The sequence below is a fragment of the Mustela nivalis genome, assembly GCF_964662115.1.
Source record: "Mustela nivalis genome assembly, chromosome: 6".
In the NCBI taxonomy this organism is placed as follows: domain Eukaryota; kingdom Metazoa; phylum Chordata; class Mammalia; order Carnivora; family Mustelidae; genus Mustela; species Mustela nivalis.
In genome coordinates, this window is record NC_139025.1 from 116,651,962 (window position 1) to 116,669,713 (window position 17,752).

The 17,752-nt window shown below is 51.5% G+C and overlaps 1 protein-coding gene across 3 annotated transcripts; it reads right to left on the reverse strand.

The window, feature by feature from the left end:
* Positions 1-4,634: 4,634 nt before the first annotated feature.
* CYP1A1 (cytochrome P450 family 1 subfamily A member 1) lies at positions 4,635-11,125 on the reverse strand. 3 transcript variants are annotated; one of them, XM_082735859.1, is made up of 7 exons: positions 11,010-11,125; positions 7,407-8,271; positions 6,773-6,899; positions 6,595-6,684; positions 6,158-6,281; positions 5,940-6,026; positions 4,635-5,776 (listed from the first exon to the last, which is right to left on the reverse strand). In XM_082735859.1, the coding sequence occupies exons 2-7, from the start codon at positions 8,244-8,246 to the stop codon at positions 5,491-5,493; spliced, it is 1,554 nt and encodes a 517-aa protein (XP_082591985.1). In that variant the 5' UTR covers positions 8,247-8,271; positions 11,010-11,125; the 3' UTR covers positions 4,635-5,490. The 3 variants fall into 3 exon arrangements, with proteins under 3 accessions (XP_082591985.1, XP_082591986.1, XP_082591984.1); XM_082735860.1 differs by having other exon boundaries at positions 7,407-8,268; positions 11,010-11,115; XM_082735858.1 differs by lacking the exon at positions 11,010-11,125 and adding an exon at positions 8,886-8,970.
* Between the last annotated feature and the right edge of the window lie 6,627 nt (positions 11,126-17,752).

Sequence of the window (17,752 nt, forward strand, 5' to 3'; positions counted from 1 at the left end):
ATCAAAAACAAAAGGAGGGCATAAAAGAATGGAGTTTATTTATCCATTGGAAGTTAAACTGCTCTCCATGTAAAACAGACAATTATATCTAGAAGAAGTTTTATGTAAGCCTCGTGGTAACCACACAGCAAAAACCTACAGTAGGGGTGCCTGGGTGGCTCAGTGGGTTAAAGCCTCTGCCTTCGGTTCAGGTCATGATCCCAGGGTCCTGGGATCAAGCCCCCATTGGGCTCTCTGCTCAGCAGGGAGCCTGCTTTCTCCTCTCTCTCTCTGCCTGACTCTCTGCCTACTTGTGATTTCTGTCTGTCAAGTAAATAAATAAAATCTTAAAAAAAAAACAAAAACCTATAGTAGATTCACAGAAGATGAAGAGAAAGGAGTCAAAGCATACCACAATGGAAAACCATCAATTCACAAAGGAAGGCAGAAAGAGGAAGAAAGACACAAGGGAACTACAGAATAGCCAGTAAACCAATTAAGAAGATGGCATTAGTGAGTTCTCACCTATCAAAAATTATTTTATATATTTTATTTTATTTTTAAGTAGCCTCCATGCCAAAGGTGGAACTTGAACTCACCACCCTGAGATTAAGAGTCACATGCTTTAGTAACTGAGCCAGTCAGGCATCCCTCAATAATTATTTTATTTTATTATTTTTCTTTTCAAGATTTTATTTATTCATTTGACAGAGAGAGAGAGCACAAGCAGTGGGGGCTGCAGAGGCAGAGGGAGAAACAGGCTCCCCACTAAGCAGGGAGCCCCATGTGGGGGTCAATCCCAGGACTCTGGGACCAGGACCAGAGCACTTTCAACCAACTGAGCCAACCAGGCACTCCCAAAATTATTTTAAATGTAAATGAAATGAATTCTCCAATCCAAAGACATAAAGTGGTTGAAGGGATAAAAAACCAAGATCCAACTAACACTGCCTGTAGGGGAGGAGGAAATGGCTAAATGTTCAAACTGCGGGCAGTCTGGGTGGCTTAGTGGGTTAAGCCTCTGCCTTCCACTCAGGGTATAATCTCAGGGTCCTGGGATGGAGCCCTGCACCGGGCTCTCTGCTCAGCGGGGAGTCTGCTTCCCACCCACCCACCGGCGCCTGCCTCTCTGCCTACTTGTGATCTCTCTGTCAAATAAATAAGTAAAATCTTTTTAAAAAAATAAAACAAACAAACAAACAAAAATGTTTAACCTGTATTTGTCTCCTGCTAGCTCTTCTTCTGCCTCTCCCTCCACCCCCTCTAGAATCTCCCCCTTCCCATTTAACTCCACAATCTCTGACACAAGGGCATTCCAAAGCCCATACCTCAACAGGTCAGTCCCTGCTGTCCATTTTCACTCCCAGAGGCCCAGCTCTAGGCCCGTGGTGTCCATGAGCTGGCCCCGCCTCTCTTCCAGGCCCATCTGCAGCTACCCCACTCCCGGGGCCCTCCAGGCCTCGGCCACACCTGGAAACACAGCTCCCTAAACACAGCCAGGGTTTGAGGCCCGCAGCTTTTGCGCATGCTGTTCCCTCTTCCTGGAATGCCCTTCCCTAGTTTCCTATGGAGCAAGCGCCTACACATTCCTCAAGGTGAAGCACTGTCTCTTCTGGAAGGTCCGCAGCCGGGCCCCAGCTCCCCACCTACCACCTTCCTGTGCGGTTTCCCTCCTAGGTCCCCGGCGGCCCAGCAAGCCTGGCTGAAGCAGACAGCCCAGCCGCCTGATGTGAGCCTCGGCACTGAGCCTCCCGACGGACCATCTCCTTTCACCCCGGCAAAGTCAGCCCCACTCACCTCCCCGGGGCCCACGGGTCCCTTCCTCTCTCTGTTGCCTCCAGGCTGCAGGCCCATGTGGCCTCAAGCATGAGCTGGGAAACGAAGGTCGCTTCTCCACAGCCGGCAGGGGGCGTGACAAAGAGCGCGGGGGTGGGAACAAGTGTTTCAGCCGGAGAGAGGGAGGCGTGAAGAAGCTGTTGCGTGTTCTCCAACCTCAGCCCTGACCTGACCTTCTCCCAGGTGCCGCTACCGACGTGCCCCGACTGGAAGTAAAGGAGAATTTGAAATAATGTATGGACGCCCCCGCCCCCACGGACCACGCGGGACGTGGTATTTACCATCTTTGGTTCTCCGTTTTCTCAAGTGGAACACGGGGGTGACGGTCCCTGCGCGCGCAGCCGTGATGAGGTTTAACTGAGCTGCTGGGTGCCTCGTGCTTACGAAGTCGGACACTTAGTGAGCTCTTCTGTGGAGGCCTCCTGTTGCTCCTCCGCTGACGCAGACGGTTTACCACACTTGGTGAAGGTCACGTGAACAAGAAGGAGCGCCACTGGGATCCAGCCTGGGCTCCGAGCCCAGCAGGCCACGTCTCCTACCTGCCCACAGAAGCCCATTTGGCTCCAGGTGCTGCTCCCTAGCAGCTGCTTTCCTGGGGTCACAAAGTTCTTGCCGGGCTCTTCCTCCCCAAAAACAAACAGGAACAAAACAACAACAACAACAACAAAAACACTTCAGTTTTCAGGACACACCGAGGCTCAAAGAGAAAGGATGGAAAAAGATACACAATGCAAGTGGAAACCAAAAGATCGCATAGGTAGCTGTATTTTGACAAAACAAGGCTTCAAGCCAAAAATGCTAATAAAAGACGAAGAAGGTCACTGTATAATGCTAAAGGAGTCAGTTCATCAACAAGAAATAATAATAATCATATATATAATATACATATATATATATGTCACCCAACACCAGAATATCTAATATATATTAAGCAAATACTAACAGATCCGAAAGGAAAAGTAGGCAGTAATATCATAATAGTGAAGGATTTCAAAATCTCACTTTCAATAATAGATATATCATCCAGAGAGAAAATCAACAAGGAAACATTGGACTTGAATCATGTCCTGATTCAAGGGATCATGACCTGAGCCGAAGGCAGCTGCTTAACCAACTGAGCCACCCAGGAGTCCCTTACATGGCCATTTCAATTATAACACACTCCCAAATTTATGCCAAATAGACCTGTCACAGATATACAGGAGATTCCATCTAATAGCAGCCGAAAACATATTTTATTCAAGTGCACAAGGAACATTCTCCAAGATACGTCATATGATAGGTCATAAAACAAGTCATGGCAAATTTAAGAATACTGAAATAATACTAATTTCTTTTCCAGCTGCATGGGTATAAAACTAGAAATAATTGAAAGAGGAAAAGATGGGGAATGTCTGGGTGACTTAGTGGGTTAAGTGTCTGCCTTCAGCTCGGGTTGTGATCCCAGGGTCTTGGGATCGAGCCCGGCATCAGGCTCCCTGCTTGGCAGGAAGCCTGCTTCTCCCCCTCCTGCTCCCCATGCTTGTGTTGCCTCTCTTGTTGTGTCTCTGTCAAATAAGTAAATAAAATCTTTGGGGGAAAAAAGAAGAAATGGAACTTTATCAGTCATCCTGGAAGCCATCTACATGGCTATTTCTTTTCTTTTTTTTTAAGATTTTATTTATTTATTTGTCAGAGAGAGTGAGCACAGGCAGATAGAGTGGCAGGCAGAGGGAGAAGCAGGCTCCCTGTTGAGCAAGGAGCCCAATGTGGGACTCGATCCCAGGACGCTGGGATCATGACCTGAGCCGAAGTCAGCTGCTTAACCAACTGAGCCACCCAGGTGTCCCTTACATGGCCATTTCAATTATAACACACTCCCTCCCCACCAGAGCGACCACTCTCTATATCCTGATAGTAATCATTTCCTTCTTCTTATTGTAGAGTTGTTGCCAAGTGTGTATTCCCAGACACTGCAGTTTAGTATTGTTCATTTCTTTTTTTAAGACCTATTTATTGGGGTGCCTGGGTGGCTCGGGGTCCTGAGATCGAGTCCCGCATCGGGCTCTCTGCTCAGCAGGGAGCCTGCTTCCCTCTCTCTCTCTCTGCCTGCCTCTCCATCTACTTGTGATTTCTCTCTGTCAAATAGAGAAATAAAATCTTAAAAAAGAAAAGACCTATTTATTTATTTTAGACAGCGAGAGGGAAAATGTGAGTAGGGGAGAGGGACAGAAGGAGAGGGAGAAAAAATCTCAAGCTGACTCCTCACTAAGCACAAAGCCTGAGGCAGGGCTCGATCTCACAGACCTGAGACCATGACTTGAGTCAAAAATCAAGAGTCAGAGGCTCAACAGACTGAGCCACCCAGGCGTCCCCTGCCTCTCATCCTTTGAGGAAGAATCTGCGTTGATAACCCCAAGATCTGCAGCATCCCCTTACTCTCTCTCTCTCTCTCCCCCTGCCACCCAGCCCCAGCTCAGGGCCTCGTCTTCCATGCATCTGTCTGGTAGAGCCCTCATGACAATGAATTGGGTGATGTGTTTAGAAGTTGGTTCCTCCAATGAGTCTGGGAGACTTCTGAAGGCCAAGACTGTGTCTTATTTGCTGTGTATCCCCCAGTGCCTGGTCTAGAGAATGTACTTCATCGGTGTGTGATCAGTTGGAGGAAGGCAGTGAGGCGGTAGTCCTGGGCCCCAGCTGGACACTGAGCATCCGAGAGCCATGGCTTCACCTCTTCACCGCCCCCTCTTCCTTTTCTTCCTCCCTGAGACTGGGCTCAGACTGGGCAGGTAGAGGAGGGACGGATTCACTCAAGAATCAAAAAATTTCCACAATAGGAGTCCTGGGTAATATCTTTATTTAGCTTAGGTAGGTGTTTCTTACACATTTCTGGATACTTGGGTTAGACTTTGTCTCTATTGCACTCAGTAAGTTGTTCTTAAGCTCTTATGTATGATAAATGCAGGCGAATAAAAAGCTTCTTGCATACAAATATTTTTAAAAGGCATTTTTATATAGGGCATAGAGAACTGGTCTCTGGTGTCTGAATCTGGGCCCTCCCTCTGCTCTCTACTCCTCTTAGACATGTCCAAGTCCCCAGCTCCTCCTGGACAGGAACAGGGGCCTTCCAAGGCTGGGAGGCAGCCCTGTTGCTGACGCAGGGAGAACACAAAAGGCATCACAGTGGCCCAGAACCCCGTGGTCAGATCGCTCAGCAGATCTGAAGATGCTTCTTCCCATCATTAGTGACAGCTCCCAAGTGTCAGAGGGATTGGACAGGCCCCGGTGTGGCCTGCTCTAAATGTTTCTCCAGCCAATCCACCCCCACAGAAAGCCAGCCAGCCACTGGGTTTACAGCCTTTTAGTGCATTCCCTCAAGCTTTCCAGGCACTTAGGATCTCCCAAACCAACCAAGCCTCCTGGCTCAAGCACAATTCCAGAAGGCTCCATCTGCTCCTTTGGGGCTCCTGCTGTGCCCACTGTCCATGGTCAGTACGCAGAGCAGCAAGTCCAGGCTGGTGGGCAGGCACGATCCTTCAGCCTTGCCTGCAGCCCAGACAGCAAAATCCAGCCAGACCAATATCTGTGGGTTTCTGGCTGAGGCTTAGAACAGCCCCCAGACCTGGGCCAGTCCCCTGTCCTGGCTGCCCAGACAGACCAGGTAGGCAGAGTCTAGGCTGCAGGGCTCTCAGTCCCCTAAGTGCGCACCCTCACTTGGAAGTGCTCACAGCGGGCATGCTTCATGGTCAGCCCATAGATGGGGGTCATGTCCACCCTTGTGCCCTGGGGCACACTGAATTCCACCTGCTGCAGCAGGATGGCCAAGAAGAGAAAGACCTCCAGGCGGGCAATAGTCTCACCGATGCACTTCCGCTTGCCCATACCAAAGAGAATCACCTTCTCACTCAGTGCCTTGTTGATGGTGCCATCGAGATTGAGAAATCGTTCTGGTCGGAACTTAGATGGGTCGCCCCAGAGCTTCCTGTAATCAGAGAGAAGCAGCTAAAGTGGTAGCCCAGGGGCTCAGAAGCATCCAGTGGGTTGAACCCCAGCCTGGAAGGGTAGGGGATGGCCAAGTGGCCCGAAGACAGCAGGGTTTGGAGCTCGGGAGAGGGCAGAGTTGCCCTTGCCTCCTCTCAACTTACTGGTCATGGTTGATCTTCCACTGGTTCACGAAGACACAACGCCCCTTGGGGATGTAAAAGCCACTGAGGCTTGTGTCTCTTGTGGTGCTGGGGAAGAAGGAAGCCCAGTCAGGCTCAGGACCACAAGGACATCCCCTTGCCTCCCACACTGTTGCCTCCCACTGGCCCTGATGGGGTGCATGGACTGGAGGGACAGCAGTCGATCCATGGAGCCTCACCTATGAGGGATGGTAAAGGGGACGAAGGAAGCGTGTCGGAATATCTCCAGGATGAAGGCCTCCATGTAGGGCAGCTGGGGCCTGTCGGAGAGCCGGGGCTGCCGGGCCCTGCCAATTACTGTGTCTGCAGAACATAAAGGACCATGTGGGGCACCTGGGTGGCTCAGTCTGTTAAGCGTCTGCCTTCAGCTCAGGTCATGATCTTGGGGTCCTGGGATTGAGCCCCGCATCGGGCTCCCTGCTTAACAGGGAGCCCTCTTCTTCCTCTCCCTCTCCCCCTACCCTCCCCCAGCTTGTGCTCTCCTCTCTCACTCACTGTCTCAAATAAATAAAATATTTACAATAAAATAAAATAAAAGGACTATGTGCATGAAGGGGCTGCCCAGAACCTGGCCAGGCCTTCTGCCTTGAGTACTTCAAAGGAAGCCCCCACCTACCCAGCTCCTCCTGGATCTTTTTTTGCACATTGGGGTTCGTCACCAGGTACAGGAGGCTCCAGGAGATGGCAGTTGTGACCGTGTCAAATCCTGCCCCGCAGAGAACAAAGGGAAAGCTCAAGCAGTTGGCAGGTCTGGGCAGCTGGGCGTAGGAAAGGCACGAAGGGGTAGCTCATACCTGCTCCAAACAGGTCCAAGACAACGTTAACGATCTTCTCGTCAGACAGCTGGATGTTGGCATTTTCATCTAGCCTCTTCTCCTGGCAGTGCTCGATCAGGCTGTCTGTGATATCCCGAATGTGGCCCTGGGTAGGGAAGGCCCACAGGTGAACGAGATCCCAAATCCAGGCCTACCTTTCCATGAGGACTGGTTCCTCACATCCCTAGCACCTTCATTCAAGAGGTGACCCCTCTACCCCAAGGCTGCCAGACCAGCTTTTCGTGCCTCTTTAAGGCTCTCTCCTGCCTTGGAATGCAGGCAGCCCCAATTTAAGGGACCCCAGAGACAGAGGTGTCATCTATGAGGCCAGGAGACCAGCTTTTTAACTCTCTGTTGCCCACAACCACTGGCCTTAGGTCCTGCACAGACTGGATATTCAGTAAATATTGCTGTCTAATGGAAGGATAGAAAAGCCAATTAAGAAAACGTTCTATTTCCCTGCCAAGGACAGAGTCCACTCGACCACTCTCCTCAAAATCGCAGGGTGAAGTCCCTGAGAGCCCGCCAAACCCCCTACTCCTCCAGTTGTCTCTGACCTTCCGACCCCAACCCTACTGCTCCCCACAGTCGCCTGCCTCTCCCCAGCCAGTACCTTCTCAAATGTTCTGTAGTGTTCCTTGACCAGCTTTTGCATGAAGTTATAGAACTTCTTATTCAGGTCCTTGAAGGAATCCAGGGTGGGGTTGGGCAAGTAACGAAGGATGGGGAAGAAGTCCACGGGGCTCCCAGAGGCAACTGCCTCCCCGAACTCATTACTCAGGTTCACTAAGCTAAGTAGCTCTTGGTCATCATGGTCATAGCGCTTGCCAAAGCACATGGCACAGATGACATTAGCCACCGATACTACTACATATCTGTAGGGTTCAAAGCACCCAGCCTCTGCCATCTGCTGCTGCAGCCTGCCAAGGAGGGCCTCTGCCTCCTTGCTCACGTGCTCTTCCAGGTAGCAGGTGCACGAGGAAGCCGGGTCTGATGCAGTGGAGAAGCTCTTCAGGGCATTCTGGGCCAGGCGCCTGCGGGCAGCCCATGCTGGTCCAGAGTCCGGGTTGAAGGTCATGCTTTGGCCATCAGTAACCAGAGTGAAGCTGTAGAGGTCAGGCCGGCCCTTGAAATCATCCCCCTGCCGCACCAAGGCCTGCCGGATGGTGTCCAGGCCACTGAGCACCAGCACGGGTGTGGAGCCAATGTGGATTTGCAGCACATCCCCGTACCTCTGGCTCAGCCTTGTCAGCGCCAGGTGTGGGGTCTTCCCCAAAGTCAGCACGTTCCCCAGCAGGGGCCAGCCCCACGGCCCCGGTGGACTCTTCAGGCCTTTGGGAACCCGAGGCTGCCAGGCCCTGACCACCCAGAGCACTAGGCAGAAGACGGCAGAGGCCAGAAGAAACTCTGTGGCCGAGATGGGGATGGAGAGCCTGGACACAGAGGACATCATCAGTGTAGAGTTCTCCAGATGACTGCTGAGAGGCAGGGTGGGGAGAAAAGACCAAGATATCAGATGGGGGGATATGAGGAACCAGTGTCCTAAAGTGTCAGCATGCTGGTCAAAGAAAGGAGAAATTTTCCTATCCAGAACAGTATCTGGACATGAAGGGGAGGAGAAGATGGGAGAAGCTGTTTGTTGAGATGCGGCCATGTGCCAAGAATTTCACAGTCATTCATTCAGTCCTGGCCACAGCCTATAAGGTAGACTACAGTGAGGCTCAGAGAGGTTAAGTAACTAGCACAAGGTCACACAGTGTTGGATCCACACTCCCAACCCAAAGTGCCCAATTCCAGAACACTGCTGCACCTATCTAAAACAGGTTTTTCTTTGGGGGTCCTAAGTGGCTCAGTCAGTTAAGCATCCGACTCTTGATGTCAGCTCAGGTCTTGATCTCAGGGTTGTGAATTCAAGCCCAGCGTGGAGCCCCCTTAAAGTGAAATGAAATAAAATAAAATAAATTTTTTTAAAAAGGGTTTTCTACACATCAGTCTGTGATTCTCATATAGCACCTGTACTGTCACTTATTTTATACTTTTCTAAAATTAACTTTAGGGGCGTCAGAGTGGCTCAGTGGGCTAAAGCCTCTACCTTTGGATCCGGCTCAAGTCATGATCCCAGGGTCCTGGGGTGGAGCCCCACATCACAGTGATCTCTACTTAGCAGGGAGCCTGCTTCCTTCTCTCTGCCTGCCTCTCTGCCTACTTGTGATCTCTGTCTGTCAAACAAATAAATAAAATCTTAAAAAAATAAAATATAATCAACTTTAAATCTACCCACATAGCATCATCCCAAACAAAAAAACCCGTGTCAAAGTACAGGTTTGATTTTTTCCCCCTAATATTTATCAAACACATAATCGACATATGTCACCACCAACCCCCTTGAGTACTATCCACCTCACTTGGGGAAACAAGGACGTCAGGAGAACTAGGGATCATGTGCTCCTTTTGGCTCATTTCACATTTCGGGACATTGACCTCCAGAGGGGCTATTGACTTGATGAAGTCACCCACCCCTCAGTGACAGAGCTGGGACTCAGACCTCTCAGGGAAAGTTCCCTAGGAAGTTCCAAAGCTCCTGTCACAGCTACCTCCCTTTGAAGAGTGGTCACATTCTCTCCTAGAACTCTCCATTTTCTATATCTCCATCCCAGGGTCTAGGGAATCCTGCCAGACCAGACCCTGGGACAGGGTAGGGAAGTGACAGGGAACCCCAAGGCCACTGCCTAAGCCATACTACTACGCCTCATGAGGCTCTCTGAGTCAGACTGACCCAGGGTTTAAAAGCAACCAGAGAAAAGCTACAAAAGGCTCCCGGTCACAGAAATCCAGGCCAGGGTTTTCACTGGGCTCAGTTCTAAATGAATGAATGGTCTGGGCCTCCCCCATTTCCTAGTCACCAAAGAACAGAGAATAAATGGAAGACTCCCACCAGATAAGGGCTGCAAGAAAACACTAGACTGGAATTGGGGAAATTAGGAATCAATCTAAATTTAACAGAAGTGGAGACAATACTTTCTCTCTAGGATTGTTCTAGAAAGGGTGTGCAAATTCATTGAGTATTCTCTTCAAGACATGGGTCTCTGACTGGGGCTCCTGCCAGGTGTCCCAGACTGGAGATGAGGAGCTCCAGGTTTCCCCATTCCAAGTCCACGGGCCTTGGACTTGTCATTTTGCCTTTCTGGCAGTTATATCACTTGGGGTGGAAGTGGGGATATGATCTTTGATTCAGGAGGCTCAGTTAGATCTCAGAGAACAGAAAACCTAGATCTGACCTGGGAGCCTCCCCATCTGAATCCTGGTTTCCCCACAGAACTTCCTAAGATGGGGAGATTGCCTAGGTCCTACCTTATACAGCCATCTGTCTAGGGAGGCCTCCTGGAGGAGCTAGATCCTTCAAGCCCTGACTCCTTGAGTGATGTAGGGACAGGTCTTGGGGTGCCATGGTTTCCCTTCGGCACACGGGGTGCCCAGAAACCTCCAGCCTTAGCACGACAGTAAGAGGCCAAGAAAGATGTGACTGGTAAGTTTTCAGGGACTGACAGTCCAGCTCTCCGTAGGCTCTCCCATAGACTGCCCCAGAGCACAGGACAGAGAAGGCAGTTAGTGGGATAGGGAGGGGCCCTGGGCAGTGCCCAGGACTCTCGTTCAGAGCAGCCTCTCTTGTTCTGGCCAGCACATCTTGGGTGTTACAAGCCAGGCCTTGGGTGTAGGAGGGTTGAGACTGCCAGGGGTAGCTTTTAGATGAGACAAGGTACAACAGATAAGAACCCAACCTGCCCCCTCCATCCAACCTGTCCACCCAGGGAGAAGCCCCCCTCCTCACACAGCTTGAACAAGGCACTGCACATCATTCTTGCCTCCCGCAGTGTATACGGTACTTATTCCAGCCTCCCAGGTGACCCTGATGGGGAAGCCCAGAGGCTTTCAGAGAGTCAGTGGGAATGGAACTGGAGGCTGAATCCCAGAGTCCTTGAAGGGAGCCCATGGAAAATCTAGAATTCTGACACTAGCTGTGGGACCTTGGCTAATTCCTGTTTTTCCCCTGGCCTCAGTATTCCCACTACGGAGGTGGAGTGCCTGGTCACTAAGGACACTCTTAGCCTCCTTTTTTGAGGTGCCAGGTCAGCGGCCACCTAGGAAAACCTAAGAGGCATCAAAATTTTCTTACTGTTGGGAGGAAAAGGGCAAGCCAGAAGTCCCCAGCACTCACCTGCGGCTATGAGGAGGTACTGAAGTGAGCTGGGACAAGTGGTCTCTTAAGCCGGAGACCCCAAAGAAGATCAGGGAAGGCTCCTAGGAACTGTCACCTTCAGGATGAGGGTGAAAAGCACTTCCACCTTTATAAACAGCTGGAGCGCTTGGCCACACCCCCTGGAGCTAGGCAGAGGGAGGGGCTGACTGAAGAGGGGGTTGCTCTAGGATAGAGGGGATAGAGGGGAGAAACCGGAGATGGGAAGTGGGGGTTAGACTGGGTTGGGGGAACTCAGGGACAGGTAAGAACTCACTATGGGGTCTCCTCATCCAAGTGCCAGCAGGAAAAGGGGTGACGGCTGGGGATACTTGAGACCCCAGTTCCAAGGTCCCGATGGACAGCGCAGACCCCACCTGAGGTGGGGATTTGAAAAAGTCCCCAAACCGCCCAAAGACACGGTATGAGAAGCCCTCCAGACCCGGGTGCGGTAACCCCTCACCCTAATTTTTGCCTCCCTAGGACACTGGGCTTGCAAGTGCCTCCCTCTTGCTACTAGTTGACGGGGGCCTGGCAGGCGGGGCGGGGCTGCCTTGTGATGACCTCTTTCCCCCGGGTTACTGAGTCCGGGCTCGCGTGAGAAGCTCGGCGACCCCAGCCCTGAGGTCACCGGGGCCGGAAGGCCAGAGGCGCCGAAGGGCTGGCTTCATTCCCCAAGAGCCCCCAGAGCCGGGGTGACTGGCCGAAGTCTGAGCTCCCCGATAGATAGGCGATAGATAGGCGGGAATGGATGGAAACGCTCAGTCTCGCTGAGCGCTCACTGGCCCTCACTAGCTCTAGGACCACTTTGGGGGTACCTCCAGGGGGGACCCACAGGCCTTCGAGGTTCCCTTTTGACTCCGGGGCTGCCAGCTTAGTGGAGGGGCGGAGAAATCGAGCAGGCTGTGCGGCCAGCTCCAGGTGACCGAGAAGAGGGGGACTCTCGGACCGGGGAGAAGGGGGGGCCTAGGGACCGAGGAGGGAGACGCCCAGCGCAAAAGCCTCCCCAGGCTAGCGTGCACTTGTTTGGTACATCCCTCCAGGGGGCAGAGGTCACGCGGCCCATCCCCGCTCCACCTGGGCTGCGCGCGGTGCCCGGCAGTCGCGTGAGAAGGCCCTGGAGCCTGGCGCAGCCACCCAGCTGCCTGACTCCCCACCTCGGGTCCCGGCACAGTCACGCGAAGGGGGAGAGGAGTCGGGGGCGGGGCTCTTAAAGCGCCAGTCCCTAGGCGAGCCTGGAGGTGAGGGTGGAGGGAGAGGAACGCCGAAGCCTGGCGGGTGCGCGATTGGTGAGGGGTGGGGGGGGGGCGGTGCAAAGGGCCCCGGCTTGCGTGCGGAGCTAGGCTTTTGCCTGCAAGGAGGAGCCTGCGCGTGTCATATTTGTAGTCCACGCCTGTGGCAGGACACGCAGCCCCAGCGCCACACGGATCGCCTGGCTGGCTGCCTTGGACGCTGCCCGTGCCGAGCCCTCCTGCTGTAGAACGTGCAGGAGGGGAAAGTCGCATTTGCGTGTCTTGCTCATCCTGTCCCCAAATAACCACTTCACCCGCCCAACCCGCCCGTGCTTCCCGACCCAGCGAATGACACCGCCATCCGCTGGCCCAACCGCAAACAGAGGTTCATCCCGCCCCTTCACCACTCCGCTCAAACACTGGACAAATGCCTACTATGTGGCAGGCACTGTTCTGCATGCTGGCGTTGGATCCACAAGTGATCAAAACTGACCCTACTCCCGCTCACATAGAGCTTACTCTGGGGTCGGGTCGGGGGCGGGACGGGGCGGGGGTGGGTGGAGGGACGGGGTGCCAATCACACATAGAGAATGTCATAGGGTGAAAAATGCTTTAGAGAAAAATACAGGAGAGAAGGGGTAGAAATCACCCCAGGGGAAAACTGCAATTCAAAATAGGGTGGGTGGTCAGGGGCACCTGGCTGGCTCAGTTGGTGGAGGGACTCCTGATCTGGAGGTTCTGAGTTCCAGACCCATGTTGGGTCTGGAACCTACTTAAAAAAAATAGGGTAGTTAGAGAAGGCCTCACTGAGAAAATGACAGTAAGCAGAGGCAAGAGTGTGGAATCAAGACCCCAGGCACACAGGTATCTGGAAGCAGAAGAGACAGCAAGTTCAAAGGCCCCTAAAGGCAGTCATTGGCGGAGGCGGAGGGAAGCAACAGTACCAGAGGCCCTGGAAATGGCAGTGGTCTTGTGACTGGGGATTTCTCTTAGCATGGAGTGCCCCCATCCCCAGGTGCAGAGAGCACTCCCTTGAGAAACATCTCCTGTGTGTGAGATGGACACATTGTGGGGTCTGAGGCAAGGAAGATCACAGAGAATAGGTTACCCACCCTGACAGCTGTCCAACCCCACTGCAAATCTTCGGAACCCTCTCCTGGGATCCTATCATTGCTCCCTAGAGTAAAAATAATCTCCAAACCTGGTTCCCACTTGCCTGTTGCTCCCTCCAATACCTTCTCAAGCCTGTGGCACCCACAGGTGTCTTTCCAAAAGTACGAAATTCTCATTCTGTCACAACCATGCCCGTTGAGTGGCTCCCATCTAGATGGAAACCAGAATCTTTGGCAGAACCTACCAGGCCTGACCACCTCTACTTCCTCTTTTTTTTTTTTTTTTTTTTTTTTTAATCTTAAGGTGTCACACCTTTTATTATTTTTTTAAAATTTTATTTATTTATTAGAAAGACAGAGCACATATGTGGAGGGCAGGCTTCCCACTGAGCAAGGAGCCCCACCAGCTCTACTGTTAATCTCCCCTATTTTATTTTATTTTAAAGATTTTATTTATTTATTTGACAGACAGAGATCACAAGTAGGCAGAGAGGCAGGCAGAGAGAGAGAAAAGAGGAAGCAGGCTCCCTGCTGAGCAGAGAGCCTGATGTGGAGCTCAATCCCAGGATCCTGAGATCATGACCTGAGCCGAAGGCAGAGGCTTTAACCCACTGAGCCACCCAGGCGCCCCAATCTCCCCTATTTTAAATCTCATCTAGAGGACACCTGGGTGGCTCAGTTGGTTAAAGCATCCAATTCTTCATTTTTGGCTCAAGTCATGATCTCAGGGTCATGAGAGGGAGTGGAGAGTCTGCTTGAGATTCGCTCTCTCCCTCTCCTCGTCCCCCACTGCCCATGCCCTTGCTCTCTCTCCCTCTCTCTCTTTCCCTAAAATAAATAAATAAATCTTCATTAAAAAAATAAATAGGGGCGCGCCTGGGTGACTCAGTCGTTAAGCATCTGCCTTTGGCTCAGGTCATGATCCCAGAGTCCTGGGATCGAGCCCGCATTGGGCTCCCTGCTCAGCTTCTCCCTCTCCCAGTCCCTCTGCTTGTGTTCCCTCTCTCACTGTATCTCTCTCTGTCGAATAAATAAATAAAATCTTTTAAAGAAATAAACAAAAATAATAAATAATAAATAGGGGTACATGGGTGGCTCAGTCAGTTAAGGGTCTGCCTCTGGCTCAGTTCATGATCTTGAGGTCCTGGGATGGAGCCTGGTATTGGGCTCCTTGATCAGTGGGGAGTCTGCTTCCCCTGCACCCTTTGCCCTCTTTCCTCCTAACCCCTGCTAGTGCTCTCTCTCTCAAATAAATAAAATCTTTAAATAAATCAATCAGTCAATTTCAGCTAAAACATCACTTCTTCTGGGAAGCCCTTACCCCACCCCAAGTCCTGCCCACAGCTAGTTCAATGTCTCCTGATCTATGTTTCCAGCACTCCTCCATAGTAACTATTAGGGCATTTGACCCTTACTATGACCTCAAACCAACCCGTCATTTCTTCCTCCATGCCCTAACACAGAACAAACACCAACCTGGAGGAAATAGATTGATAAGCTAAGCCTTTGCAAGGTATTAATAATCCGTTAAGCAGGTAAATCTACCTCTTCATTGCCATGCTCTCTCCTCAAGCCTGGAATGCCCCCCTTACACTCTTCTGAGTCTACCCTCTGGTAGAACCCCATTACCTGTCCCCACCCCAAGGTGTTAGCCTTCTCACAGCTCCTGGAGCATTTGCAGATTCAGCATAGGCTGTGTTTGGGGCGTGCTTCCCATCCTCACCGTGGGAGAGGGGTTTATTTTGGGTTTTACTGTCTCTCCATCTGCCCCTGCCCACCACAGTCTTCAGCAGTGCTGACCAAACACTGTTGGTTGGGCCAAGACCCTCAGCCCAGAACCCTCTCCCCTCCCCACTGCCCCACTGTCCCCATGTTCCTGGTAGCAAATGGATCGATGGCTAGGGAATCCTAGCCAAAGGTCTTCTCACGCAAAGGCATGCGAACTTTGACCCAGGATAGGCTGTTTAGCTCCATCCACATCAAGGACCTCTGACCTCCTGCCTGCCTCCCTCCTTCTCTGTCTGGTGATTCGTGGGCCCCTTTTTCTTGTGGACTGTTCACTGAGGCACGGTTGGCAATGAGAAGTGCAATGCCTCCCATAACCCTAGTAGCACCAGACTCTTGTCCAGGAGTAGAGGGAAATGGGGGGCCCTGACCCAGGGGCTGAGCCTGTCCATTTTTGGGCCCCTGAGGCTTTGCTGGATTGATACTGTGGTGGATAAAGTCCTGGCCAGGAAGCACGGGGCCAGAGTTCTATACTCTACCTCAGGGCCTTTGCACTTGCTGTTCCCCCTCCCCCTGGAAAATTTCTCCCCAAATCCTCCTGTCTACTTCCTTATATATCACCTTCTCAATACACCTTCCTTAGTCATCCTATGTAAGACTAGACACTGACTCCCACTCCACTCTACCTTTCTTCTCAACTTGAGTTTGAATTTGTATACTTACAAACTTCATGCTTCTCTCCCTCCCTCTGCCTGCCACTCCCCCAGCTTTTGTGTGCTCTCTCTGTCTCTTCTCTCTCTCACTTAAATAATTTTACTTATTTATTTGAGTGAGAGAGAGAGAAGAGAGAGATAGAGTATATTTATTTATTTGAGAGAGAGAGAACAGGGAGAGGTGCAGAAATTGAGAAAGAGGGATAAGCAGACTCCAGGCTGAGCGCAGAGCCCAGTGCAGGGCCTTGATCCCACAATCCTGAGATCATGACCTGAGCCAAAATCAAGAGTAGGACTCTTAACTGATGGAGCCACTCTGGCACCCCTCTTGTCTGTTTTGATCAATGCTTCATCAATAGCAAACCGGCACACTGTGGATGGTAAATGCATATTTGTTACATAAGGGAATGTGATACCCCCAAATGGGAAAACACATCTAGTTTTCAATAGCAGAGGCCTAGTGAGATTCTGGGTCTTTGTAGGCAGGGCACCAAGTCCAAGGTGGTCAGCTAAATGGATCTTCCCACCCCAGATCCCTTCTTTAAGAGATTGTCAGTCATTCTGTTCCCAGCAGACAGGACATCAGGCACCATCCTACCTTCAGAAGCTCATCTCAGCCTGGCCCAGATCAGACATCCTACCTTAAGTCTTCTTCATTTCTCTTCAAGGCCAGCATCTGGACAAGACCACATGGCTAACCACATGGTCATGGTCACCAGAAGTTCTCAATTTCTTTCTGTTTCAAAGTCTCCTGGCTCCTTTCAATGGGGCCACAATTGGGTCCCCTACAATAATCGGCAGAGGGCCGGCTCTGGGGTGGCCCTCAACAGAGGGAGCACTGCAGGATTGGGACGAGAGACCTCCATGTTTTGATAGGTGGGGAATGGCTGGGAAGGGGCAGACCTGGGAAACTGCACAGAGAAGGCTAGGGAGGGAGGGAGAGTGGCAATGGAGATGAAGGCAGGCCTTCTTTTTCCTTTGTCTCTTCTTCCTTCAATAGCAACAGACAGGATTAATTTAGACCCATAGTATATGTCCCAATTCGACTAATTCCACTCAGGTTGGCAGTTGCCTTTACTATTGGGGGAATGTTTACCAAGCCAGGGAATTGTGACAACAGCCTTGCAGGGAAATGTTTGACCTGCTAATGGGGGTGCTGGGCATGCTCAGGGGAATGCTCCGATTCCCAGTTAGAAATGTCCTTTTAGGGCGCCTGGGTGGCTCAGCGGGTTGGGCCGCTGCCTTCGGCTCAGGTCATGATCTCAGGGCCCTGGGATCGAGTCCTGCATCGGGCTCCCTGCTCAGCAGGGAGCCTGCTTCCTCCTTCTCTCTGCCTGCCTCTCTGTCTACTTGTGATCTCTCTCTGTCAAATAAATAAATAAAATTAAAAAAAAAAAAAGAAAAGAAATGTCCTTTTATAGGGGTGCCTGGGTGGCTCAGTCGGTTAAGCCTCTGCCTTCAGTTGAACCTCTGCCTTCAGCTCAGGTCATGATCCCCTGCCTTCAGCTCAGGTCATGATCCCAGGGTCTTGGGATCCAGCCCCACATTGGGCTCTCTGCTCAGCGGGCAGCCTGTTTCCTCCTCTCTCTCTCTCTGCATGCCTCTCCGCCTACTTGTGATCTCTGTCTATCAAATTTAAAAAAAGAAGAAGAAGAAAGAAAGAAAGAAATGCCCTTTTATATATAAACACCGAGATCTGCTGAGAGAGAATGTTCTCATCCTCTCATCAAAGCAAGTCCTCTGCTCTGGTCAGCCAAATGCTGCTGGATGACTTCCCACTGTCTCTGCCAAGGAGGTGGTCTCATTCGGACCTATCGGGGCAGAGCCTGGCCGCCCCACCAGCCAGGGTTTGGCCACTGGACCAATAGAGGAACCCTTTCCCAACTGCCCCACCACCTGTAGGCACCTGATGGCCATTCTCCCCCCAACAACCTTGAGTTCTC

Coding starts and splice junctions, on each gene's coding strand:
- CYP1A1 (XM_082735858.1), bottom strand. CDS start 8,938: ATGTGGGGCTCCACCCCAGGACCCTGGGATCATGACTTGAGCCGGATC. Junction 6,027..6,157: donor CCCTTTACCATCCCTCATAG/GTGAGGCTCCAT, acceptor CTTCTTCCCCAG/CACCACAAGAGACACAAGCC. Junction 5,777..5,939: donor TGGAAGATCAACCATGACCA/GTAAGTTGAGAG, acceptor CTCTGATTACAG/GAAGCTCTGGGGCGACCCAT.